The sequence below is a fragment of the Poeciliopsis prolifica genome, unplaced genomic scaffold (assembly GCF_027474105.1).
Source record: "Poeciliopsis prolifica strain line A6 unplaced genomic scaffold, Auburn_PproV2 SCAFFOLD043, whole genome shotgun sequence".
Classification (NCBI taxonomy): Eukaryota; Metazoa; Chordata; class Actinopteri; order Cyprinodontiformes; family Poeciliidae; genus Poeciliopsis; species Poeciliopsis prolifica.
In genome coordinates, this window is record NW_026562418.1 from 2,599,197 (window position 1) to 2,625,694 (window position 26,498).

Consider the following 26,498-nt stretch of genomic DNA (forward strand, 5'->3'; position numbering starts at 1 on the left):
TCCTGAAGGCGGAATTTCAGAAGGAGACAGAGGCCCAATTTCAAGGCATCAGATTAAAAAGTCGAACTTCTTTTTAGTAATATTTGATATATGCAGCAACTGAAGGTACTTGGTTGTGCTATAAAATGGAAAACGCATAACAGCGCCCCTTTAAGCTCTTTTAGATGAAGGATTTCTACTACAATACTTGCCGTATTTGACCAAACCTTCTCTTTTCTCTTCGCTTTAAGCATCAAGATGGTGCTGATGTGGACCAGCGGCGACACCTTCAAAACAGGCTACTTCCTGCTCACAGAGGCCCCCGTGCAGTTCTGGACGTGCGGCCTGCTGCAGGTGTTTGTGGACGTCGCCATCCTGTTCCAGGTCTACTACTACAGCCGCTACCCACAGAAACCCGTGTCCCACACCGTCTCCCTCACCACCAGTGCCAAAGCCCTCTGAGGCATCGCCACGCGTCCCGAGGAAGCTCCGAAAGGCGAGCGGCGAGGAAGAGGGGACGCCCAAACGGGCGCACCAAAGGCGTTTCTGCTTCTGCACCCCGGGGGTCGCAGCAATACCTTGAGGAGCGCTCAACGGTCATTAAGACTTCCTTCGTTCCTGGCACTGAAAATGCAACGCATCATGCAATCGCACCCCACTCAAAAAATCAGCATGTGCATGTGGAGGATGTTTTATTTTTTTATTTTATATACATTTTTTTTTTTTTTTTTTTGCAGGAGCAAAAATGCAACTATATGAGAACTATAGATATGTTGAGAGTTTTTGGCGTCCACACATGCTGCTGAATGTTGCACGTTCTCTGCCTTAAGACTCGTAATCGAACGCGGCTCAATGCGTCACCAGCAATCTGAGCGTCGTGTTCCAAACGATCCTGAATGTACAGACGGGTTGGACAGAAGTTCAAAATTATTCTTTTTTCATTTGGGGGTTTTTCTTGTTTTTCTTTGACATGAGACCAAATCAAGAATGAATTCTGAAAATTTTTTTCTCCGACTCTCGACGACGTTACACTGGGCTGAAAGTGCATAACTTAGAAAAACAGAAAACATCCGTGGCCTTGAGATGGAGATAAGAAAATGAAGCTCCCTATGGCAGCAATATATGTTTTCTATCTGACGTTGATTACATTTTTTTTATATGGTTGCTATTTCTATTATTGCTCTGATGCCACAGATTTCAGCCTAAGCTTTGCTTTTCCCGGACAGTTTTTGCCTCCACTCGACTGTCGGGTCGTGACATCAGAAGCTGGGCTGATTCATGGAAGCGCATGGGTTTTATAATCTGGGTTACTGACATTGTGTTCATTGTTGATGCTGAAATGTGTCTCGTATATATAAAAAAATAAAAATACAGTGCAGGTTTAGGACGCCCTCCAAAAGGAGCCAGTCAGATTTTCTGCATGTTCAGACTTTGTTCCTGATTCAGATTACAAAAGCAGAAACACATTCATGTGTTATTTAATAATCCACACACGACATCGTCCATATGTTCCGAGCGAGACGTGACGCGTCACTTCTGTTTTATTTCTTCCCCTCAAATTTAAATCTCTCAAATAGTCAAACGGACTTTAATACAAAACGTCAAGATTCCAGTCAGGAAAAGGACGATAAGTGACCAGACCAGCCAGACCCATGTCCGATTGGTCCTGACGTAGAACCTGCTTGACAACATGAAGTAGGCTAACAGATCTCAAAAAGCTACACGTCGTATTTGCAATCAAATCGGAATAAATGCAATTATATTTATCGGTTTGTTTTCGGATTCAGCCCACCTCAGAGTCGTCGTTGGGAGGAATTTTGGTCGCTTTAATGTCAAGTACTTTTGGACTACAGTAAAGTACAGAGAGAGACAAAACACACCAAGTCCTCCTCTGAAAGCTTTTCTGGCAGTCTAGTCAAAGTCTTGACTTTGAGATGCCATTAAATGACAGGCATTTCTTGCTCATAAACCCTCCTAAGTGACAGTACTGACTGTTCAAAGAGTGGGTTAAAAATCCTCTGCAGTGAAATACTTTTTTCCAGTTACTGATTGTTTACATTTTCACATGGGGTCAGTTTGGTTTGGATGTCATTTTCCTTTGTTGCATTCATTAACTTTTGCATGTATTTTTATGTTATTTAGTTTGATCAACTGAAACAAAAGCCAAAAACAGAAGAAATCTGTAAATGGACAAATTCTTAATGCCATACATTTTTTTATTATTTTTTTAAGTATTGCGAAATTTTATTCACACTGAATACTTTAATCCAGTTCAGGTCTTTCACAGCGTTCAGTTCACCTGGGAATTTAGATCGACGAACAAAACCGCTTTAGTCCGTTTCAGAACTCTTTGTTCGTTTCTTTGGTGGATTCATTTGTAATTTCTCTTTTACAAGCTTAGCGTTCTGTGTCACTCGATCCTAAAAGCCACGTAACCGAGCCAAAGCGCTTTGTTCTGCTGGGGTCATGCGAGTTCGGACCGGGTCCGGTCAAATGAAAGGTATGAAATTCAAACTGTGCTACTGTGTCAGAATGGCATATGTTACTCCGGCTATTGTGTCACTGTCTTTTTTTATTTCTATTTTTTTCCCCAATATTTTTATATTATCAACCAAGTATTTGGTCTTGAAAGTTTAATGCTGAGATCCCTAAGAGAGCAAACTGTGTTTAGAAAAGCAAGTTCGGCTGCTGCCAGTCGAGTCGCTCCATGTATTTTGTATTAATCTTCATCGGCGCTGACAGAGAATGTGCATAAAGTCTCATGAGATTAGGTAATGTTCATATTAGGTCATTGGTGCAATTATGTGATTTTTTATTTTTCACCTTGTCCTCTTTCATTTCTGTTGCTCACAGCATCAACAATGAAGGGATAATTAGAACTACATTTTTTCAGCTGTCTGTTAGCCATTGCCAAAATGTCTCCTCAATACGGCCAGCTCACCTCAAAGCAAGTAACATGGATGTTGGGGTGATGTCATGCAGACACCGTTTTCAGTTGTAATTTTGAAAGCCAATTGGATTTTCCAAGTTTTAGAAGGTTTAAAGGTTAGTGACCAAGCCTGCTGCTTTAGCCAAAGCAAGTTGAAAAAGGTGTGTTTCTTAACATTTTCTACATTTAATGAGATTCAAACCATGAGAGTAAAAAAATAAATAAACGTTTGGTTGTCAAAGCTGTAGCTACAATATGATTGTTAGAAAACGATGACTCCCCCATACTCATGACCTGAAGAGACATTCCAGTTGATTTTCTACAACCTGGAACTTGGAAATTAAAAAATCTACCAACTTATTGGACGGGTTTGACATTCTGAAGGTAATAGAACAACAATTAAAAATACCACAATCTCAGTAAGAACATCAATCTAAAGCAGCAATGTGTAGAACAATTTCACTGCTGTTATTAAAACAGTTTGTCTGCCAACAAGCTCAGTTTGCCAACTGTAGCTTTAAAATGCAATCTTCTTGCCAAAGTGTGTTTTTCTTTTCAACTTGAAATACTTCCTGTAAAGTTTGTGTTGTTGTTTGGTTTGTAAATGAACTAAGTTCAGTGTAGAAAACCTTTTTCTCGGTTGTCTGGCCAACAATGCTTAGCAACAAATCAGTGCTACATTATATGTTCCACTTTTTTTGTGGCATTTCATGGACAATAAAGAGCAGAAATAACAAGAATAAGAAAAAAGTGGTTGATTTCAACATCTTTTTTTTCCCACAGCATTCTCATAGTAAAGAGATTAAGTCGCTGTTTCTTTAGCTGCTTTCTGTCTTACAGTTTGTCTTTGTGCTCTGAAGTTGGATATATATATATTTTTGTCTTTTTGAGGTAAAAGGCAGAAACACAATTATAATTCCAACTGAAAAAAGCTTGAGAGCAGCTTTAAGTTTGCTTTCCAACATGGCCGCATGTATAAAAAAAATGCAGTAAAGATGCCTGATGCTAAGCTATTTGTTAGCACCCCTGTTCCTAGCAGTAGTACAACAATTAGCACATCCCGTGTTTTCTTACTAGCTAGGAGCTCGTTAGCTAACGAGCTCTTCTAATTAGAGAAACTGGTTTTCTGGTAGAAGCTAGCTCCTAGCCTTAGTAGCCAGGAGCTAGTAAGAAAACAACAGAATACTCCTGACTTGGGAGACATATCTGATGCAGCATCAAGCTAACATCTGAGATAGAAAATTAGCATTGGCTCTGTTGCGCTGTTAGCATAGTAACATAGCATAGCTTTAGTAACCTGCTGTAAAGACCGATGACTTTGTCCTGCTTTGATGCCGATGCACATGACAGCGTGATGTAGAAGATGACTTTATTCATAGCATCGATTTTACAGGAATAAAAAAAGAAATGACTGAAAAGCAAAGTGTCTAAAATCATAATTAGACAAACATTAGTGTGAAAAGAACTCTTGGATTAAAAGGCGCATTAATAAAAAAATAAAATGGCCCGTTGGTAGATTCGAGCGATTACTCTCCAGCTTCATAGTAACATGTTCATGATTATAAGGGCACAATTAAGTGTGATCACTGTAATACTGCTGGGCAATGATGACGTCACATTGGTTAATGTTAGGCCACAGAGATTCACCTTCCATGTTCTAAAAAAAAAACACAATTATTTTTAATAACTGATTACCAAAGCTTGATTTGCTTATAAAATGTAACTATTTTTGTATGTTGTAAACATTCAACTTGTTCAGCAAAATCCACGTTTTCCTCTGTCAGTGAACGTCACTGACAGAAGAAGAAAGTGACTCTGTGGCACATTTTGTTTGCAACTATTTCACTGCACGCTTTTTTTCTTCTGATGCTGGTGCAAAGCGATGAACGGCTGTTATGTAAAGTCTCTCGTCTGTCTGGATCAGATCAAGTTGAGCTCAGACTGTTTTCAATGCATCATCTTTGTTATTTTTCTGTTTTCTCTCTAAACCCAGAAACCATTGGCTTCTTTCTTTTTGTATGTACCAAAAATATCAGTACCAACTGTTTGTTTTTATTGATCCTGCTACCGTTGCTTCATTTTTCTATGAAACTCTCAGTCCAGTTCGACGACTCACAGACACTCTGGGCTGCTCAGTGTTATCAGATGTACTGCAGCATCACCACCCAATAAAGAAGATCCTGCTGTTCCTTGGCTTTATGTGGTTTTATTTTCCCCTCTCCAGCTGTGGTCCTTCTCTGGGTTTTGGGCGTCCGAAGCCGTGAGCAGCACAGAGATTCAAATGAACCTCCTCGCTGGTGTAGAGCAGAGACCATAACAGGAAAATTTAAAAAAGCGAAGTTACCAGACTCTATTTGGACATTTTCCAAATTGAGAGACAATTTTTTTATACATATAATGAATTCTTTTCAAAACCTTCCGGGCTCCATTAACCAAGATGCATTGGCTCTTCATGCGAGGACACATTAACCTCAGTCTGAGTTGGTTGTTGACTCCATTATTGTGTCAGTTACTTAATGTAAAAAAAAAAAAGGAAAAGTTGTCAGTCAAAAACTGTCTATGACTGACATGAAAATGGAGGAGAAACTGAGTTACAGGCTGAGAGGAAAATTTATTAAAAAAATCAAATTCATAAAATAGTTCTGATCCAGTTGCTCTTCAGCGCCACGTTTGTGATGAAAGCAGGTCGGCGAGCCTCTTCTGCCTCATCACTGATTTGTAGAAACGATCAATCTGATTAGATAATTCAGTTATTGAGTTGAGCGGGTCAACTCATGTAATCGATTAGTCGTTTGTAACAAAGTGTTGTTTGTTTTATTTAAAACAGAAATTGAGTTATTTATTGGTGTCACTTAATTTATTTCTTGTGTTGCTTAAAAAAAAGTCCAGCGGTTAATTGAAAAATCGGTGGAACGTCAAAAGAAATTGATTAATTGATTAATCAATTAAAGAATGAATCATAAAAACAACCAGTAAAAAATTATTAGCTACATTTCTACTGTTTTGTCTGTTTTTCACCCTAAAAAAAGCTTTTTGAAAACTTTTTTTTGTTTGGTTGTTTTTTGGGATCAGTTTTTTCTCAGGCTGCATGCGGTCGGTGTAAACGGTCAAAATGACCCGAACCCTTTTGTGCGGGGACAGGCGGCTCTGACGTCAACGTTGACTTGCTTCAAATATTTAAGCCTCAGCCCGGGTCCATGTGGTTGAAATATTTAGAAGCTGCATGTGAGGGTTTGCTCCCGACGTTCACATGTCAGGAGAAAACGAATCTCGCCCAAAGCGGAACCCAATCCCGAAGAATCCTGGCAGATTTTCTTGTTCGTTATTTTTATGAGTGCAATTCATTAAAATCCAGGAGACAGGACTTATTCATTATTGATGAGGTTCGCTTTAAAAGAAGCATGAAGCCTGTGCCGATTTCAGAAGCTCATAATGGAGAAGTACGGAGCGTAATCTCCTGACAGCTTGAGTGCATCCCTGTGTATAATACATTGTTAAATCAAAGCCCCATTTACACAGGAGTGTGTTTATTATAGTCTTTATTACATTTTCCAATAGAAAAAAAAGCGCATTACTGTTCCTCAGGCTGTGGATTTATGATGCAAACTGCAAATTCATTTCAGTCTGTTTGTTCCAACACCTCCTCATCCCAGCTTCAAACGTTTCATGTTGTGCAGAACAGTTTCTGGAGGGAGATGCGTTCAAGCCTTTTTCTTTTTGGTCCTGCATTTAATCCAGAGATTCAGTCTGCAAGTGAAACATGTCTTTTACAAAGAGGTGCTTTGGGCGGTTTCACCATCAACAGTTGGTGGAGAGGTTTTAGTTTCTGTTGTGCATTCGCTCGACCTTGAAGACTACGACTTTTGGAGAACGAGGTTTGTGTGAAGAGATCGCTGAGATTCCGGGAATCACTTTGAGTCTCTGAGACGGTTTTTGATTCAGAGGCTGCAGTTCTGCTGTCAGCCGCTTGCAAAGAGAAACATTTACAAGTCGGTTTGGTTGTCTGACTGATGTCATTTATGCACTTATAAAAATCTAATATAGAGAAAAACCTCACCTAAAAGAGGGTTAAACACATAAATAAAGAAAAGTTATCATAACAAAAAAAATCTATATTATTATTACGATTAATGTTGTTGTTTTTGTCATTATTATTATTATTATTATCGGGGGAGGAAAGAATCAGATTTAGACAAATGGGTTTTCTGGTCTCAAGCAGGAAAGAGCTCCCCTGGTGGTCAGAACAGTTACTGCAAGACAAGAGGTCTTTTTTTTCTCCAAGTGGGGTTCTGTCCGCACAACATCAGTAGTCAGTATGTTACTTTAATAATTTTGACCAAATGGAATTAATTTTCTGTCTTTTCTATGTGAATTATCAAGGTTTTCCACTGCTGTCACTGTTGGATTAAATAATTTTCTTGTGATCTGTCTGAATTATGCCTGGTGTCCCAAGTTGAGTTTGCATGATCCACTTGTTCAGGTGTGGGTTCAAAAACCAATTGTCAAGAAAAATTCAAACTATCAGTCTATGGTAATTGACAAATAGGTATTTTTTTAAACAAATCTGTAAGTCATTGCTGTTGAAATCTAAGTAAACTTTTAAGAGAATTATTTATACTTGGTGAACTTTTAACTTTTCTACAAAGCCCATCTGATGCAGAATTGGACAAAGGATCAAAGAAAGTCATGGCTGATAATATCATGTCTTCTCAGTCTAAAAACGAGTTACCAGGAAGAATCTGTTGAGACAGATGTTTGCTTCCTTTCAGAAGGAAAATGTTTGCATTATAACAGGTTGTCTGGTCCACGGCTCTGTTTTTATTTACAAATCGCAAAATGAGTGAAACTAAAACAGAAACCTATCGGTGAACATTCCCAAAATGCTGCAAAATTAGCTGCTTATATTATACGTTAGCATGTTGTTAAAGGGTATTGCATTCTTAAAATATTTATGTTGCTTTTTTTTTAAGAAAAGGAAGATGCCTCAATTTTTTTTATTAATACTATCCTCTACTTGCTATCTGCTGAACCTCGAAACCCAGGCGACGTAAAAGTTGTACTGAGCAACGTCTAGACTCTCCGTGTTCATCCAAGTGCAGCCCAGACTTTTGGTTGCAAAATGGTGGCTGTGTGCTAGCAGGGTCAATGTTACTCCGAGTCAACAGGTGGTGACAAACACATAGCAGATACAGCAAAAAAACTAAAAATAAATAAAGGATCAGATCAAAACATCAACCAACTTGGTTGCATTTTCGCCCCAAAGAAGCCATGTTGAAAACGTAACATCCATAAGCAGAACGAGATAAAAACAGCAGCCATGCCTGTCGAATATGAAGCCCTTTAAGCTCTCTTCTTCTTGGTATTTGAGGTCTGATTGTGCTAAATTAAAAAGCAGCAGGTGGGTTTATACAAATGTCTTTGAAGAATGTCTGTGCTCTTAGTGCGAACAGTAGATTTGATCTTCCTGCAGTCATACTCTGATTTGTTTAGACATCAAACTTTAAGCCCATTCTGGAAGATGCTGACAGCTCCTCTGATATTTAGCTCAGTGCTACCAAGCTGTGAAGTATTTTGTTGTGAATTTTGTATTAGTAGAAGGAATTAGTAGCATAAATATTGTCAGTGGTGTAACAGGGTTTGGTGAAACGTGAAGGAGATGATTTAGAGGGAATGTGCTGGATACGTTATACATCATGCAGCTGCAGAGGTAAAAACCTGGAATGAAGTTCCATCAGGTTTTTAGCTTAGCTTTGAGTCAAGTCACCACTCAACTGAACGGCCAGCGTCATTTTAACTCTGAAACTCAACAATGTTGAAATAAAATTAGGCACAGATGGAAAACTTCAGGCTGAGTTTTACAGTCTGACAGTAAGTTTATCGCAAATGTCAGATTCTTTTTTTTGTGATTTCAGGAAATCCAAACTTTTTCAAAAAGAAAACGTTTTTCCTTTTGTATATATATATATATATATATATAAAATTGACTACCTGCAATATATAGATAGTTAAAAATGTGATGAAAAAGTACTTGACTTAAAATGACAACAAACTGCACTGTATTTTATTGGACTTTTAAGAGACAAAGGACGAAAACAAACAGGCACAAAACTGGGAAGCTGCAGGAAGTTTAAACATCTGGAAAGAGGAGCGTCGGTTGTAATCAGGCCCTTCAACAGACTGAGATCTTCAGGTTTTTAGTGAAGTTCTCGAACCTCAACAGCTGGATTTAAAGTAGAATTAAAGCAAACATAAACCGACTCTGGTTTACCAAATAGATGGTTTCCAAAAGCGTCTGTATTTCATTCAGGAGCGTCAAAATGATGAGGGATGATTAAAACGCAAAAGGATTTCCACTTATTTATGTAGAATTTTTCCTTCCGCTTCTTAATAATGCACAACTTTTTGTGTGTCAATCACATAAAATCTCCCCAAAAATACATCACAGTTTGCATTTTGTAACGCGGTCAAGAAGTAAAAGCTCAAGGGGAGTAAATATTTTTGGAAACTAACCGTATTTTTAAAAACGGCTCTTTCAATAAACACCTCACACAATTATAAGCCGTGTTGATGAAGGTAATAAAACGCTGTTTGATTTATTTGTCTAGACTCAATTTTGAAAATGTCACGTCTGTCTGCTTGGTGGTTCGGATGTAATCGACTCATTCAGTCTGAACTTTATGAGAACACTGCAGTGGATGCGACCTGATTTCTGTACATAGTGAACAACGCCTGTCTTAACTACGATGTGTTTAAGGGAACAGGAAAGTGGCATCTTTTGAAAAGGATCAGCATGAGGTTCAGTCATCCCATCGTTCTATACAAGAAATTACTTTTTTTATCACCACTTGCAGATGTAGATTGTGTTTCTTTTGTTTTGCGTGTGCGTGACTTATTCCGACCTCACCTCTAAACAATTGGTTTAGTCAAAGGCCAAAACAAACATGAAAATGTAAAGTTGAAACCAGATATTTACACACACTATAAGTATGTTATCAAATGAAACCAAACAAAATATTTCTATTTCCTCTATGCCAGAATTATGAGAGGATTGTTTTAGACAATCCTTTTCTCTAAAGCTGCCTCTCCATACTTCAAATTTGGTACTATTTTTTCTTGAAAGTTTCCCTCTTTTTCCTCCAATATGGCCAAACATACAGAAAATTTCAGAAGGCATTGGAACCAAATACAAAGGGCTATGTTGATTTTATTGCATTTTTAAAAAAAATCTTTTTCCATGTCAGCTGGTCAGAATCTTTCCCTTTGCCTTTGGTGTCGATACACATTTAGCAGCAAAACACACTGATCTCTGGGACACATCCATCCATAAGTGTGTATCCAGGTAACTCAAATGGCATCATCATCTAATACTGTTCAAAAGATGTTAGTGGAGATTTTAGTAATTGTAACTCAGAGGTTCCCAAACCTTCACCAAACAGCGTTAGCTTCTAGGGGTGAGCCTCTGGAAGCTAACGCTACAAGAAATGCAACAAAATAGTTAGAGAAGTATCAACTTTTAGATTTTTTTTTTCTCATGTTTATTCTTCATAACAGGGCGTTTCTTCTGTCTTGGTTTAACCATTATCTTGTCCATTTGGCTTTGATAGCATAGCTATGTTAGCTTTGCTAGTTTACAGAGCAAAGCAACTTTACAAATTTGACTGGCAGCAAATCAGAAAGATGCGCATGGAAATTAACATTTAAATAACATATTTTAATGTATATTTTATAATAACAAAAAACTATTTGTGATTTTTAAAAATTTGATTAAAAATTCTATTTTTTATTTTTTTTCAGTTTTGGTTTTCTGAAGACCCCTAGGCGCCACCTGGTGGCCCCCAATTTAAAAACACTATCTACTGACTTAAAACTGGAAACGTTTGTCTAAACAATGGATGTATGTAAATATCTGATTTCTGCTGTATGTATCTTCACATAATGTATGGCTGACAAATGGAGTTAAAAACACTGTGTGTTTCAGTCCAGGCTCTGAAGAACAGACTGTGATGCTGTGGTGTTAGATTTCTTTTCACAAGCTTCCCGGCCATCAGTCTTACGTTGCTAAAGGTGTTTCATCTAGGATATTGTGCTATTTCTGAAATGTCAAAGTAAGATTTGACTAGACTACAAACGAAAAGATTTCTGCTGCTCCTTTGTAAACCTGGCGACCCGCAGATATAATCTGATGCAAGTCAAAGCAGGGAACTCTCCCTTCTCTTCAGCTTGTTGTCTTTGAATTCTCATGACGACTGTCACAGCTTCCCCAGAAAAGTCACTCCACCGCCGGCATCTAAGTGTTCATGGAGGCTCTAATCTCAGCCGCCCTCTGAGCAGCCATGGACTTCCTCCTCTGCGCCGCCACCACCGCAGTGGCCTCCGCCATGCCACGGTAGCTGTCCGTCTCCTGCGAGTCCTCGCTGTTCTGCGACTTGGTGCTGTCCTGCGAGTCGGGCTTCTGCCTCAGCGCCCTGTTGTGCTCCTCCTTCAGCTCCACGTAGGAGCGGGAGAAGGTGTGAAAGATGGAGGTGACGGGGAAGGCCATGAGCAGGATGCCGCTCAGGATGCTGCTGAGCGCCACCACCTGGCCCGGGATGCTCCTGGGGACCATGTCGCCGTAGCCGACGGTGGTCATGGAGATGACGGCCCACCAGTAGCTGCCGGGGATGCTGGTGAACTCCTGCTTGGCGCCCAACTCGCTCTCGGCGAGGAACACCAGCGGCGCGAACAGGGCCATGGCCACGCAGAGGAAGAGCAGCAGCAGGCCGAATTCGCGCGTGCACCTCTTCACCGTCAGGCCCAGCGTCTGCAGGCCCAGCGAGTGGCGGGCCAGCCTCATCACGTAGAAGATCCGCAGGGCCCGCAGGACCCGGAGGACCAAGCCCACCTTCTCCAGGTAGTTGTTCCCCGAGCCCGCAGGCTTTCCCCCAACAGACAGAGAGTCCACAATCAGGGTGATGTAGTAGGGGAGGATGGCCACCACGTCGATGATGTTGAGCGGCGTGCGCAGGAACGCGCACTTGCTCTGAGTCTGAATGAAGCGCAGAAGGAACTCCAGGGAGAACCAGGCGACGCAGACCGTTTCCAGAACGAAGATGTTGTAGCACCTCTGGGAGCATTCACCCTGCAGACGGAGAGAGAAAAGGAAGACCAGTGTTAGGGTTCGACGTGAGGACATACACCGCTTTGCTAAAGTAGGCGCTAGGCTAGACAGAAGAAAATAGGCTGGTCCAAGAACAGATTAATGGTAAATCGGTGACACTTGAACGGGCACTTTATCAAATCCAGAGGACTTCACTCCTTCACGGACACATTCAGATGGTTGTTGGCTACCAGAAATAACACATTTCCTAAAGCAGACATTATTAAAAAATGAGAAGTTGTCTTTATCAAAAGAAAAGAGTTTTGTTTTTTGTTTTTTAGCTGAAATGAAGGGAAAATGTCTTTTTGGATTGGAACAGTTCCAGGCCCTCGACATAACATGACATAATGTTTTACTATATTATTTGCTTCTAAACTCACCAACAAGTGGTACAACAATAAATTATTTTCATTGTCATCTGTAAAGGACACATTTAGAGAATGCAACATATTTCAGATTTGAATGTCTCCAAAGTTTTCCCCAGGTGTTTGTGATGTTCCCTAATGTGCTCTGACAACCTGAGGCCTTCACAGTACAGATGGATTTGTACAGAGAGGTTTTCTTTACCTAATAAGAAAGTGACTTCTGAAATCAAACTGCTAAACTTGATTTTATTTAAGCGTAGTGTAGTAAAGAATATGCCTTTTTTTATTATTATTTTCTTATGGAAAAGCCTGACCATATATATTCTTTTGTGGTCTATCACATAATCCACATCAGATACACTTCCCGGTTGCAACATGACAAACGGTGGGAAGGAACCACAAGGCATTTCCAAGCGTTTGATCCGATTCTTGAATTCATTCGTAGACAAAGAAGATTGAACGTCGGAACAAAGACGGGGCACCGGTTCTCTGGCACAACAAAACGCGACGCAGGAGGTGCTGAAAGATTCATGAAATGTAAAGCAAAAGGCTTTGATTGCCAAGTCTTGAAACCCAGCCTGACTCACACATCAAAACCCGGGTGATCAAGAGGTGAGAGCTGGGCAAGGTGTAAGATGTGCAGATGTTGGGAGTTAAGTTCAAATGAGGCCAAGCAGCGCTTCCCTTTCCCCCCAGCTTAACGCTCTCTTCTCTTGGCGGCGACCGACACGGCGTTCATTAATATTTGAGTTTATGATCTAAAGGATTTATTGTGCGTTACGTAAAAGTCACACTGAAGATTGAAAGTGAGTGTATTTCTTTTTGTCTCAATCATTAATCATATTAAAGACTAAACAATTTTTTTCCCCCTGATAATATTAATGGACTGGACTAAGATTTGTGGCTGCAGGTGGCTAAGAGGAGCTGGCCTCAGAAAAACAGGAGGTCAATTCAAGTTCAATAAGAGAAAGAAACAAAAATACTTGCTTTCTGAAAAATGAGTAGCTTAAACAAAACGTGTGGCACCTACTCCCATTTAGGTTCTTTCATTTCTAATTAAAATATTTAATTATCTTCTGCACTATATTAGTTTAAACCAACACATCAACGCAATTGCTTTGCACAAAACAGCGCACCAACATCAGTTTTTGTACATAAACCGTTTTCTCATGAATTTGCTCAGTCAGCCTCCTGCAGTTTTCAGAAGCACACACTCAGCTCAGCGCATGGCATGTGTTCTTTTTCCTTTTTTGCCCCCAGAGACCTGAAACTTGCAAAACCCATTAAGGAGCATGTAAATGACTGATCGGCAGAGCCAGAGCTGCAGTTTTCTCCTGCAGTCACAGCGGCGGTAATAAACTACTTAAATGACGGTTCGCGCCAAAAGTAAGACGAGGCAGTAATTGAGTTGAATTTAGAGAAATGATGGAGTAGCAGCTCTAATGAAACCTGGCACAGGCTAATTTATCAAATGGCGGATATTCGGCCTCAACCAAAAACGTCCAGGTTTCAATATTTGGATGGATATTAGCTGGAATTGTCCGACTGGAGGAGGTAATTTCACCCCCTCACTTCAGGGAGCGCTTGTAATCTTAGGAAGGCTGCCTAATGTTGCTTCTGACACAAGATGGAGGAAAACACAATAAAATGTGCCACTTTTCATTCGGCCAGGATACATTAGCATCACAGTCCCACTTTTCTTTGAAGACTTAATGGCCTTTCAAGCCCAAACTGTCGACTGCAGGCGCAGAAATAACATATTTAATTGATATCCGCATCGCATGAAGTTTTGGAAATTGAATCGCGGCTGTCACGCATCAAACTGAGTGCAGAACAGTGGCAGTAAACGCCGGCAACTCTGCGAACGTTTCCTTCTGCTTTTCCTGTCGACATTGTTCAGGTGTCAAACGAAGCAGCCCTGATTGTATGGAACATTCGTCTTTGTGTTTTCTACACCCGTTGACAGTCTGAGTCCTGTCCCAGCAGGTGACGTACGCCCTGCACAGGCCATCAGTCCATCACAAAGCAAAACACAAACCCTTCACTGGTAAGGCAAATCAGGAGGAAGCAACCAGGCCAACAGGCAACAAGAATCCCTGGAAGAAAGTCACTAATGTAGAGATCAAGCAGAGAGGCCTTGGCAGAGACCTGAACCCTTGACCCACAGCACACTTTACAAAGAAAGATACAATGCCAAGATGACAATATCTGGTAAAACGAAGAAATGCTAGAAACCTCAAAGGCCTTCCACCATTTCAGCCATGTGGTTCTGTGGGTGGCAGAAAAATCTCAAAAGAGACTGAGTCCTTCAAATGTACAATTATATAAAAAATACTTATTTTCTCTCACTGGCTGACAAATTTGGTCTTATAAGTGCCAGAAAGATGATTTTTTTTTTAACCATTCCCTTTGGAGTTTGCTTGTTTCCAGATCCTCTCGATTTAAAAAGAAAACCAAAAGTAAAAACTATTTCTAAACGCCATTAATCCAAGATGGCTGGCAGCTGCTCCTCGTTCAGCTGTCACCAATTTCAATCAATTGTACAACCTGCTGTCTCACACATCCAGTCACATCACATGCAGCTCCAGGCTGTAGCATCAGAATTAGCACCAGCTAGTTAGCTCAGATGCTAATTCTGGCACTATAGGAGTGACATTTCTGTCCTAACAATATTTACTTTTGTTTCGTCGCTGTGCAAATCGGATTAAATATGACATGCCAGGATATGTGTCCGATTTGGTGCCGCCTATGGAAGTGGCACAGATCTGATATTTTCTTTAGGTGAAAATTTCAGAATCTGGTCATTCAGTTGGCCATGAAAACGTTGGATTTGGCCCCCATTTTGTCTGCGCCAAAAAAATCTCTGAAAACACACGGAAATTTCAGAGTTTCGAAAGTTAAAAAATTTGAAACTTTTGAAACTCAAATGTAGTTCTTTTCTCAAAAAGTTTTGAGTTTAATCTCAAATTTCAGATTTGTTTTTTCTTATAAAACAAACTTCATGCTCAAAAATGTCCTTTTTCTGTTTTTTTTTTTTTTTGGAGAAAATTCACATTTTTCTTTTCCTAGTTACAATGAACCTGATACGCCTTTGATGGAAGAACAAAAGTAAATAAAGTGCAATCCAACACATACAGACATGAATCAGAGGATATTCATATGCAAAAGTCATTTTAGGATGTTTTGAAAGCTACCTATCACTTTTTCACCCACTTCTCAATTTTTTATACAATGCATTTGACTGCAATCCCAATAAAACATGGCAACATTTTTTTGTTTTTTCTTTTTGTGATGTAAAAAAGAGGAAAAGCATAGACTTTTCCTTGTGCAAAAGTGTGAAAGCTTTCATCAGCGTTTGCTTCCCTTCGCTGCACAGCGCAGATAAAAGAATGAGCGACTTCTGCAGAGACACTCATGGATGTCCCTGAATAAATGCACACTGTTGAGGCATAAACACGGGTTGCAAAGAGGAGTCAAGGTGCAGGCTTTTAAACGTCTGAGCAGGTGATGAAACATCCCCACTGTGGCTGTAAAGGTTTCATAAAAGCTGAAAAACAACTTTAGTGAAACATGGAAATAGTTCTCTCCAGATGTAAACCTTACATTAGAGCTAAAAGATGTGCAGACCCTGAACTTGGAAAACAGATTTGACGGGAATTCAAGCGTCAAGCTCTCAGGACAAAAGTCAACAGATTACATTGCCTCCGAGGCCAGAGAGACTATGTTTGGATGCTTGACTGTAAATCAGGAAGGTCCACGTCACAAAAGGCAGAGCATTTTATCACCCATTAGTCAGCTTTACCACAGACTGTCTACTGGCCTGAATCCACACTCAAGTTAAAATTACCAGTCCTGTGCAGCTGCTGGCAGGCTGCAGGCTCGGCTCTCTTGTGTACAAATGTGGGGAAGCTCTGTTACAACGAGGTTAAAAGCAAACGATCTGCTTCATTCGGAGGGAATGTTCTGCCAAATTGGATTGGAAATTTCAAAACAAAAGCAATCTTTGTTCACACTACTGAGAAACATTTGGACGCGTTGCAAACTCCAAAATCTCAAGCAATATGAATACACTCTAAAAAAAAGAAGAAAAAAAGGTAGGAAGAGAAGGAAGGAAGAGTGTAATTTGGATATTATTTGATGAAAAACATGCAGTAATTCATGCAAGAGGAGACATAACTGAGCAATCAGAATCAGAATCAATCTTCTACAGAAGCACGACAACGTCCGTTTCAGTGCGGCTCTTCCTCAGAGAACAGAAATGATCAACAGAAGTCGTGTCGACAGGTGCCTCTCTTCATCTCAACCCACATGTTTACTATCAAATTTAGGTATGGTGGTGGTTGAATGCTTGTTTGCTGAATCATTTCCATGTTGATTTGCATGTATGAAATATACAATCCGACTGAAAGAACCACTTTTGAATATTGCTTCTGAATTTGAGACTTTCTGAGCCCTCAGCGGCACAGATCCACCACCATCCTTGACAAGAGTCCTTTTTCATTTGTTCATCCTTTGTGTCATACCAAATCATTGAAATCTCAGTATTAGTCCCACATAAAACACACAGGAGCTGATCTGCTGTTCGCTGACCGAAATTAAACTGAAATTCAAGCAAAATTATGCAAAGAAAGATTTTGCCCTAGTTAAAATTCGAACCCAAATCACATAATCACGCTGAGATGTTGTTGCGTGACCTTAATCAAACGAATCTTGCTCAAAAACCCTTCAGGGTGGCTGAGTAAAAGTGACGGATTTAAATTAATTTGACGATCTGAGACATTTAAGTGTGACAAACAAGGAAATACATAAGAAGTCACAACATATCAGGTTTCATTAGTAGGATGTAAATATCACAAAGAAGTGCTCAGATTGCATTACATTATTATGTAAATGATATGCTACTCGCTATATGGGCTCTATGGCTACAATAAACCCAAAGCAGACCAACAGTAACACTGTTTGTCGAACTTTTTGCTGGGGGAAGTATTTATCGTATTTTTTATCATTTATTGTGATACGTTTCTTGTTATGAGAGTTTTGATTTATTAAATTAAATTAAAGTTTTGAATTTAAAATTCCACTAAACTGAGGACTTTACTATTTTCTGCACTGTTTGTTCAATGAAAACATGAATGGTTACCAATAAGATTGACAAGGAATGTTTGCCAGAGGTATTATTTGTGTCTGTGGGGCTATAATTGCTGTGGCACAGAGTCAAAGTCATAAAGTCATACATATCACAACTGTATTGCCAAATATTGTGACACAACCTGAAGTCCATATCCCTCACCCCTACTGTTTTCCTATTAATTTTAAGCCATGTTATCAATAACATTCATCAACGACATCACAAAATATGCCAGAAAATATGCCCTTTCTGGCACCTTTTCCATACACTGCCTGCAAATGTTGACTAACAGCCATTTAAATAACATTTCAATAGCTTCATGTGGCGTTTAAAACTAAATAATTCAAATTTGAGATCCACCCTCGAACCACATGCTGCCATTTCAGATCCAAAATAGTACGAGTCTGGCGCCGAAACAAGTCCATGTTAATTCCCCGATCTTCACACTCCAAGCAGTATGCTTCACACTTCCTCCGTTACCGGCCGTCATGCAGGGAATCTGTCTATTTGTAACACAAACGCAACTCGTAGCATCGCTTTTCATCCACTATGACCAGAGTATTATTTTTTTTTTTTTTCTGTTTTCTGCCTGAGTGCGTTTCCCCTCTCCACCCGCTCCCTCTAGAGTACGCTCATGTACCACAGAGGATCAAATTAAAAACGTGCAATTATCCATCTGAGTGATGGAGGGACTCTGACCCCGTCACGATGGAAGACAAGCGTGGAAAACAAACAGTCCAGGAAGGGGAACGCCCCTTTCTCCGATTCAACGAGCGGTGAGCTGTGTGACTTTGGCACACCCATGCTTTTAATGGATCTTTATGTTTATTCACCCCATTGAGCTTCGCTGATTGTGTGCGCCTGTGTGTATGTGTATTTGCTCAGGACTGCGCTTTCGCTTTCCACTGCTCTTCCAGGAACTGTCTTAATAAGCTTTTTCACTTATCAAATCTCAGGCCACAGGGATTTTATGACTACGTCCAAAACAAACAAACAAACAAACAAAAAACAACCAAAACATTTATGGCTGCTTGTTTTTTCTCCTTTTGTGACAAACAACCGAAGCTCAGAACAACACTGGAGGATTTCGCAGGCCTGGTCAAGGCAACATATACTGTACTTGTAGGATGAAAAGGATAAATAAGCTGGTTCATTATTGATCACTGTTTCTAGCATAAGTTACAACACAAAGAAATGTCTCGTTAAAGTAAAATAGGGCTGCGACTAATGATTATTTTTAGTCGCCGATTAATCAGTTCCTTGATTTGACACTTAATCACTTAATTGGATTTGTAAAACTTGGCATATTAGCCTTTTTAATATCAAATATTAGAAATACATTCAAAGATGCAAATGAACAAATAATTCAATTCCTTTTTTTTAAAAGGAAAATGAACATATTATTGTCTAAAATGCAATTACATTTCTTTGTAATTTCTTTATTACAAATGATTTTTGATCATTTGTAATAAAGGATGTATCTGCAGCTAAGAAATACCTTTACATCAAAACGGGAAAAGCTCTGCATTTTCTGCCTGACTTAACATCAATACAGTGTAGGAAGGATAATCTATTGATTATTTTTCATAATAATTAACAATATTAATAAAGAAATTTTTTAAAATGAAATTTGAACCAGGTTAAACTAAACCTATACCACTTGAGGAGTTCTGCATAGAACAAGTTCAGGGAAGAAAACACTTTACTTTTCTTTATCTTAAATGCAAAATGTTTAATTCTTTTGTGCAGTTTTAGCTTAATTACTGCTCTGACTGTGTTGTCCTTTCAGCACATGGCCTCTTTTTTTAAGTCTGTAAAATTAATCAGGATTAATCAGTTGCTTAATTAATCGTCAATTATTTCAGTAATCGATTAATCGGGTTTAATCAGGATGAATCACAATTAATCATTCAAGCCCTGCTTTCTGTCCAGCCCTGAGGCACCCACTTTCTTTATGACTTTGTCTGATAAAGTAACTTAACCCTTGAAAATGGCCAACATAACCATCAGTTTGATGTATTTGTATTTTTGTGTTTTGATGATGTAAAGCATCTTGAAATGCCTTGTCGCTGAAAGTTGCTATGAAAGTTAACTTTGTTTTGTTTTGAATTATAGAACTCAAACCCATACATCACAAATACGGTATATGAGGATTCTTTAACAAAAACCTTCTCCAGAAACAGTCTGGTCTTTCCCCCCCATTGCTCATTTTAGCTAAGCAGAAGTCCATCCAGCCATGTGGTGTCAGAAGGATGTGGTGTCAGGAGGTTGCGCCTCAGCAGTCTGTAAAATTGAATCAAAAATGTTTTTCTTTTTTTTTTTGTTAATTCCCCCCTTTGATTCAAATGTCACTAAATTAAGAAAATACTATAATATAACTGGAACTATTATGGTTTACAGCAAAAAACAAGAGAAAAACTTTCTTATTCCTGTTTTCTCTTTCTGACATCTAACTCTGAAACCAGTTTTAATTCAGATTTCCCAGTTTAAAGTCTGATCACAAACTCATCACTGCTGTCGGCGCGTCAGGGAACAAACACAGCATATTTATTCCCTTCAAAAGCTGAGCTGTGGATGCTCACGAACCATTTCCAGTCTGGGTGGAATGTGAGCAACATGACACGAAGAATGGAATATTTTCATTTGTCTATTTTTAGTTTTGACTGACAACCTGACCAACTGCACTTTCAGTGTGTTCTGGCGAGAGGCCCTGCCATGCTGCACTTGGAAAATGTGTCACCGTGTAACAAGCATCAGCGCTCATTTAATCTGCTACATCTCCCCAACACAGAAGCCATCTGTATACTGTGACAGTCGGTTATGAGGACACGTTTTTTTTTTTTAACCTCATCTCTATTCCTCCACAACCTATAAACAACTTTCATGTCACTGAGTGCACAGTTTGAGATTATTGCAGGTAACCAGGTTGGCTGAAGAGCTGCAAGCAGAAATTGAGAAGCTGGATGATATGAAAGCACCTCACAGTGCAGAAATACTACATTTTACCAAGAGTTTTTGGTTTCTAGTGCAAATACCTTGAATAGACTTGAAATCAGACAAAACTAACTTACAAGCAACTTTTCAGGGCAACATAGGAGCTTTTTTATGGCAATAATTTATGGCAATATTGTGTTTTACAGGTACATTGTGTCATTTTGTAGCACAATAAAGCAACTTTCAGTTGTTATTAAAAAAAATCTATATGATATATGTATAAAATATGACTTAAAAGAAATTTGACTTTGTAATTGGGTCACTGTCTCTTTAAGAAGCTTCTGGTCTCTCTGAAACTCCGCCTTCAGGAAGTTATCACAACACAACATGGTTCCTCTATTGACCCTTTAACAACATTTTTAATCAGCATTGCATTGAGAAGCAGCTCCTATAATGAGCTAAGTTGATTCAAAGTTCCACCAGGTGTTTGCTAGTTGCTACTGACTAGTCTGGAGGAGCTGATTGGGGGAGCCAGAGGAGAGAATTAAATAATTATGTATGTTTTTGACAAGCAAATAACATAACATGCTACAAAAATCAAAAAAGTTGATTTTACATACTAGCCCTTTAATATTGATGGAAAAGTTATCGTCATAAGTGAATTAATCTGTCCATGGAACAAGATGTTTTAAGTTACATGGGGAAAAATTCTTGTTACTTGGACATATTGTTGTACTTATAAGTACTAAATGATTATTTAGTTAAAGAAACTCCTATATTTTACTGAAAAGTCACTTGTAAGACACTTGTCTTATTTCAAGTGGATTCATGATATCTGCACTAGAAACTAGACCAAAAATACTTGGTAAAAGTTTGGGTTTTTGCAAAGCTCTTATTGTAATAAGTACATTTACATCTACCATGTTTCCCCAAGCTCTTAACCTCCTGTATGTTTAATATGATTTCACACTGACTAAATATTAATGTGTCGTCTGTCATTTCCGTTCTTCTCCCCCCATAAGGCAGCATCTAATACGTTTTGGTTTGGCTCAGTTCCTCAATTGTTTAGATTTTCAATTTGTAAAGCAATTACTCAGACTGAACAATAATAACAGTATTTGGATTACATTGCCATAATCTTTTTCAATGTTTTTAAATGTGTGGAACCAAGCCCAGCGACATCACAAATGAATTAGTTTTTTATAGCCTGAAACACTAAAAATCATGTCTTAGCTCTGCATCGCAAAGTGAACACTGCCACTTTACTAATAGGATGCAAATTTTACTTGATATTTATGAGGGTTGATTCTGTCCTAGAATAACAAATGAAAACTTGATTGAAATTATATTAATTTTGTTTTTACACCCTGAATAATGGCTCACTTTGTTAGTTTTAAGCTAATTACATCAGCACACTTCATGCACTTGGACTGTTATTTATATAAAATTGAAATATAAGAAAACACCAATTTCAGCAGCATTAAACACAGATGGTGTTTGGCCATATTTTCTTACACTGCCTACGCCAGTGATCTCAAACTGCACTCCTCAAGATCCAGAGTCCAGCAACTTTTAGATGTGTCCCACGTCCAAGACGACTGATAAGATGGCAAAACTGCCTCACCAGCAAACAGTCAAGCTCCACCGAGCCCTGCTAATGAGCTAATAAAAGAGCCAGGTGTGACAAAGCAGACAAGCATCTAAAGCCCTGAAGGACTGTATTTTGAGACCACTGGCCTACACTGTGCAATGGAGCAGACTTGAGAACAAATAAATATATATATAAAAAAATATTTTCTGGGTTACAGCTGAACATTTTTCTTTCAACACTTGTGCCAAACCTTGGGAGTATGGAGTCCTGGGCAAAGAGCCATGTCACATGATCCACCACATACAGTTGGCTTATACAATAATTAAAACATCTTATAGTTAAATTAAGATTCTTTTTTAAAAGACTTGTTTTATATACAAATTGTACTCGAGTTGTATTTCAGTTGAGACAATCATGTGAACATCAGGTGAATCCATGATCTGGGACACACCCTGGATATCACACTCTGGAATAATCAGTCAACAGCCAGGCAGCAAGTGTTTCCTTTATGGGAAACAGCAGATAAGACCACTTTACCTGAAAGGGTTTACAAAAGCAAAAGCTTCTATGGTAACAGCAGAAGCATTTCGACAACACTTAACAATGTCAATGACTCTTCTGGCACAAGCATATAGAGACTGTTCAGCCGGGCATGCTTGAAGCTCCGCAGGGAAGAGCAATTAAAGAGACGCACAGCTGGAGCATCTGCATCGCAAAAAGTAACCAAAGGAGAAGATAACTATATTTTTCCTTCCTTCTGTTTGGTCCTGTTGCTTCCCGAATTCAAATGATGAATGCCTGGTTGGATGAACTGTTTTTAGGCTACAAATAATAAAAGATGCTTGCTTACCCAGTTAAAACAGTCTGACAAAGTTCCTTGGTGGTGATCGAGTGAGACCAACGAGGCGCAGTGGGTGAAAAGAGTTGAGCGCCTCCTTGATTAAAATGCTCATTTGGTTAAAATAAAACAATAAAACCCATCATGAAAAATACAGGGAATTTACCAGATTCTACATGATTCCTGAACACAAAGACACATGCAGTAATCCTGCATAACATTATGACCACCAGTCTGTGTGTTTGTCCCCCTTTTGCAGCCAAACCAGCAATGACACATCCAGGCATAAACTTCCCCTACACCACCGAAGATATGCAGAGTACCAGATACCAAGAAATTTCAGATCCTGTAATTTTTTATTTTTTTGCACCAAAGGATAAAATCCCAAAGTTGAATGCCCATAAGGCCAAAATGTGCTTTTCTCCCCCAATTAAAAACACAGAAATGTAATTATTGTGACGTCTTCCTCCTTTACCTGCACCACAATATGGATAATATGACGTTTGTCTCTATTTTTAGTTATTTAACTTTTGGTGCCAATTCTTTTTTATTTTGTTAACCTACAAAATGTTTCAGGTTGCAAACACAAAAAATGTTCTTCTAAAACCTTGCCAAGTGATACACAAGTAAAAGATGGAGATCCACCCGACCTTCACCTTGTGTCTAAGAAAACATGAGCACTCAATGTTGTTGTTGCTTTTGCAGTGAGATGGGTCAGCGCCTGAACTCTCCTCAGTTACGTAGCAGATTCAGATCACTTCTTAGTGGTCATAATATTATGCCTGATTTGTGTATAATAATAAAGCTGCATCTGAACACCACACTCTGCAGCCCACGGTGGCATGATTTGCTGAAGAAAGTTATAAAAAAAAAAAATTTTTCAGTGAAGCAAAAATTATTTGCCATTCCATCGATGATGGATCGTACGTTTCTCCAAGCCGGAAAAGCAGCACGCCTAACTCACAGTCAGCAGGAATGAGTAATGCCCTCCTCCGTTTTCCAGATTTTGACTAAAGCTAAAGAAGAAGAAAAAAAAAGAAGTCTGTTTTTCTGCAGCTGTTCCACACTTTCTCACTCCATGCAGTCCAACTGTGAGCTCCCTGCTCCCTGGCAATATGTGGCCCTCGTAAGGGTGCGCTTTAAGGTGCCACAGATTTACATCACAATGAGTGCATGAGGGCTGAGGGGCATGAGCGGAGTCACTGAAAGGTAAGATTCACGGCCAGGACTCTGACTGGAGAAACAGGTGTTTTTAACGGTGCTTTGTGAGAATAGAGTCAGTGGTTCTGAATGTCTGAGAAGAAAAACTGAAAGAAAAATCTTTTTTGTGTGATGGTTCAAACACAATCCATCGGCTACTGATGTCATAATTCAATCACAGTCATCTACAGTCTCTAATTAATTTCCAAAATTGTGCTCAATTTGTAGGTGAAAGAAAGATTATGTTGTATTTAGCAGGGATGAATTTGGATCATTTTGTGCAAAAATAGCTGCAACAATTTTCTATTAAGCAGAGCTTAATGACTGTGTGTGTGTCTTCTAGTTTTCACACAGTCTTAGGAACGTCAATCCGTTTACACACGTCATGAGGACCTCTTTTCTTTTCAAGTGTGTGCGAGCGTGCGTGTGTGCTGTTACAAAAACACATACTTTACCAGCTTTATGGGGACCTGATGTTGATTCCTATTCCCTCACTTTAAACACGACTAACCATCAAATCTAAAAGATAATTTTTTTTATTGATGAATAGGAGATACAGCAGAGATGAGCTGGGAAATGCACTGCAGCAAAAGTCTCTCAGTGAGGTGATTGTGTTCATGCTCACAGATTCCACATCTAACAAAAAAGTGTTGACCTAAACACATTTTGGTAGCAGAAGAAGTAAATGTGTGACTTTTGAAGCTGCAAGGAGTCTGTGTCACAGATTAAATTAGCTGATGAAAGAGAAATGATGGTTAGCAAAAGACAATGGGCCCAGTTATTAGAACTTGTTGAAAAAAACTTAGTGAGTGAATACTTCCCTGATTGTTGCTGTGAATAAAAATGAAGCGGGAACAAACACTCTGAATAATGACAGACACACGAGTCAGTTTGAAACTTTAACAAACAACAAAGGTCTGTTTGATGTCTTCATTTCTGGGTTATAGGTCATTTATTTAATATTGTGGTCACCATCAGATGTGTGTGGCCCAACAAAGATCATTGGATATCAGCTCAGTTCAAATTACTGTCATTACTTATCACTGCCATAAAGCAGCAGGGGGATCTGAATGTTTTCAATGTTTGCCTGGTTCAATAACCCTAAATCTAAATGAAAGTGTAATTACCAGACCTGTGCTGAGTGTGTTATGATGTTGACAGGGCAATTCAACCATTAATCCAGTTTTAATTTGTTCTACAACTCTGGTATAGATAATTCATCCATATTTTTAAAGGCAAGACAGTAGAAGTTTGAGTTAGGCACCAAGGCTACATAGCCATTTTTCCCAACATTTCATGAAGTCATGAAGTTTATCTCTAACCATGAGCATGTCTTCCACATGTCAGGAACTGAGGAGAGGGTCTCTGACCTGGGAGTCCAGGGGGAGGACGGGGTGGCAGAGGGGCAGAAGAGAACAAAACAGAAGCTGGAAGCAGTGGCAGGAGGCTGACTGCTCACATCACTATGGGCCACGCTTGAAATATTTGGCCACGCTTGAAATATTTGGCAGAGTGTGAGAACAATCACATGGAAATAAGTTTGTTCTTATGCACTTAATACATGCTTCCTCTCAACTCCTCTTCTGCTGCCATTATTATTGTTAAGTACGATTGTTTTTTCGATACAGACATATTGAGTTTCATTAAGTGACTATACTAATTACGGGAGCATTCAAAACAGCCGCTTTAATCTAGTTCATTTGTCCAAACAGTCCGATTCGTTTGGGGAGGTGTGAATGCAAAATCAAACTCTGATTCGAACCGAAACAGCAAACTCTGGTCCATTTAAAAACGTAAAATTGGGTTTGACTGACGTGAACTCTGATGCAGTTTAAATCCAAATGCAAACGTCGATAGGACTAGAGACCGCTCCTAAAGCAGGAAGTGAATTACAGCATAGGGCATTCTGGGTAAATACGACCAAAACAAACACTTGTGTCTAGCGCTAGCGGGAAAAATGCCTCGTTGTCTTTTAACAAAGACAAAAGAGAAGCTTGGTGTCTTTGTGATGTTTCCTTTACCAGCTCTTGATCCACCTCAGACAAAGGGTACAACCAGGTTATTCAAAGGGTTTGCTTCGTTTCACACAGAGCAATGTAAAAGCAGCGGATAAAAATGTAACATGTTAGAATTTTGATCCCCAATCGAACCGAGTCTGCTTGACTATTTCCCAGCCACTTTTCCATAGTGATGATATAATTTGCCACTGCTCTGAAGTGCAACAGTGTTCTAACTATAACCTGCATATTTTTTGGTGACAATGAAAGAAAGTTAATTTAATTGACAAGTTTATGTTGTTGGAGTTACAGCCCTGCAAAGTGAAGAGCAGAATGAAACAGCTCTACATAAAAACACAGCAAACATAAACAGGAAGCAGCTGGCAGGTGAATACTGTGAA

At 39.2% G+C, this 26,498-nt stretch overlaps 2 protein-coding genes across 4 annotated transcripts in view; one reads left to right on the forward strand and one right to left on the reverse strand.

Moving 5' to 3' along the window:
• Positions 1 to 5,096, forward strand: part of LOC129376376 (solute carrier family 66 member 2) — a 29,507-nt gene extending 24,411 nt beyond the window's left edge. For both annotated transcript variants that reach the window (XM_055056005.1, XM_055056006.1), the window contains one exon: positions 231 to 5,096. In XM_055056005.1, the coding sequence (XP_054911980.1) occupies positions 231 to 441 (211 nt within the window). In that variant the 3' untranslated portion in view covers positions 442 to 5,096. The remainder of the gene's footprint in view (positions 1 to 230) is intronic.
• A 3,845-nt stretch (positions 5,097 to 8,941) lies between these two features.
• The window catches only part of kcng2 (potassium voltage-gated channel, subfamily G, member 2), a 33,835-nt gene continuing 16,278 nt past the window's right edge, over positions 8,942 to 26,498 (reverse strand). For both annotated transcript variants that reach the window (XM_055056042.1, XM_055056041.1), the window contains exon 3: positions 8,942 to 12,026. In XM_055056042.1, coding sequence (XP_054912017.1) covers positions 11,196 to 12,026 — 831 coding nt within the window. In that variant the 3' untranslated portion in view covers positions 8,942 to 11,195. The remainder of the gene's footprint in view (positions 12,027 to 26,498) is intronic.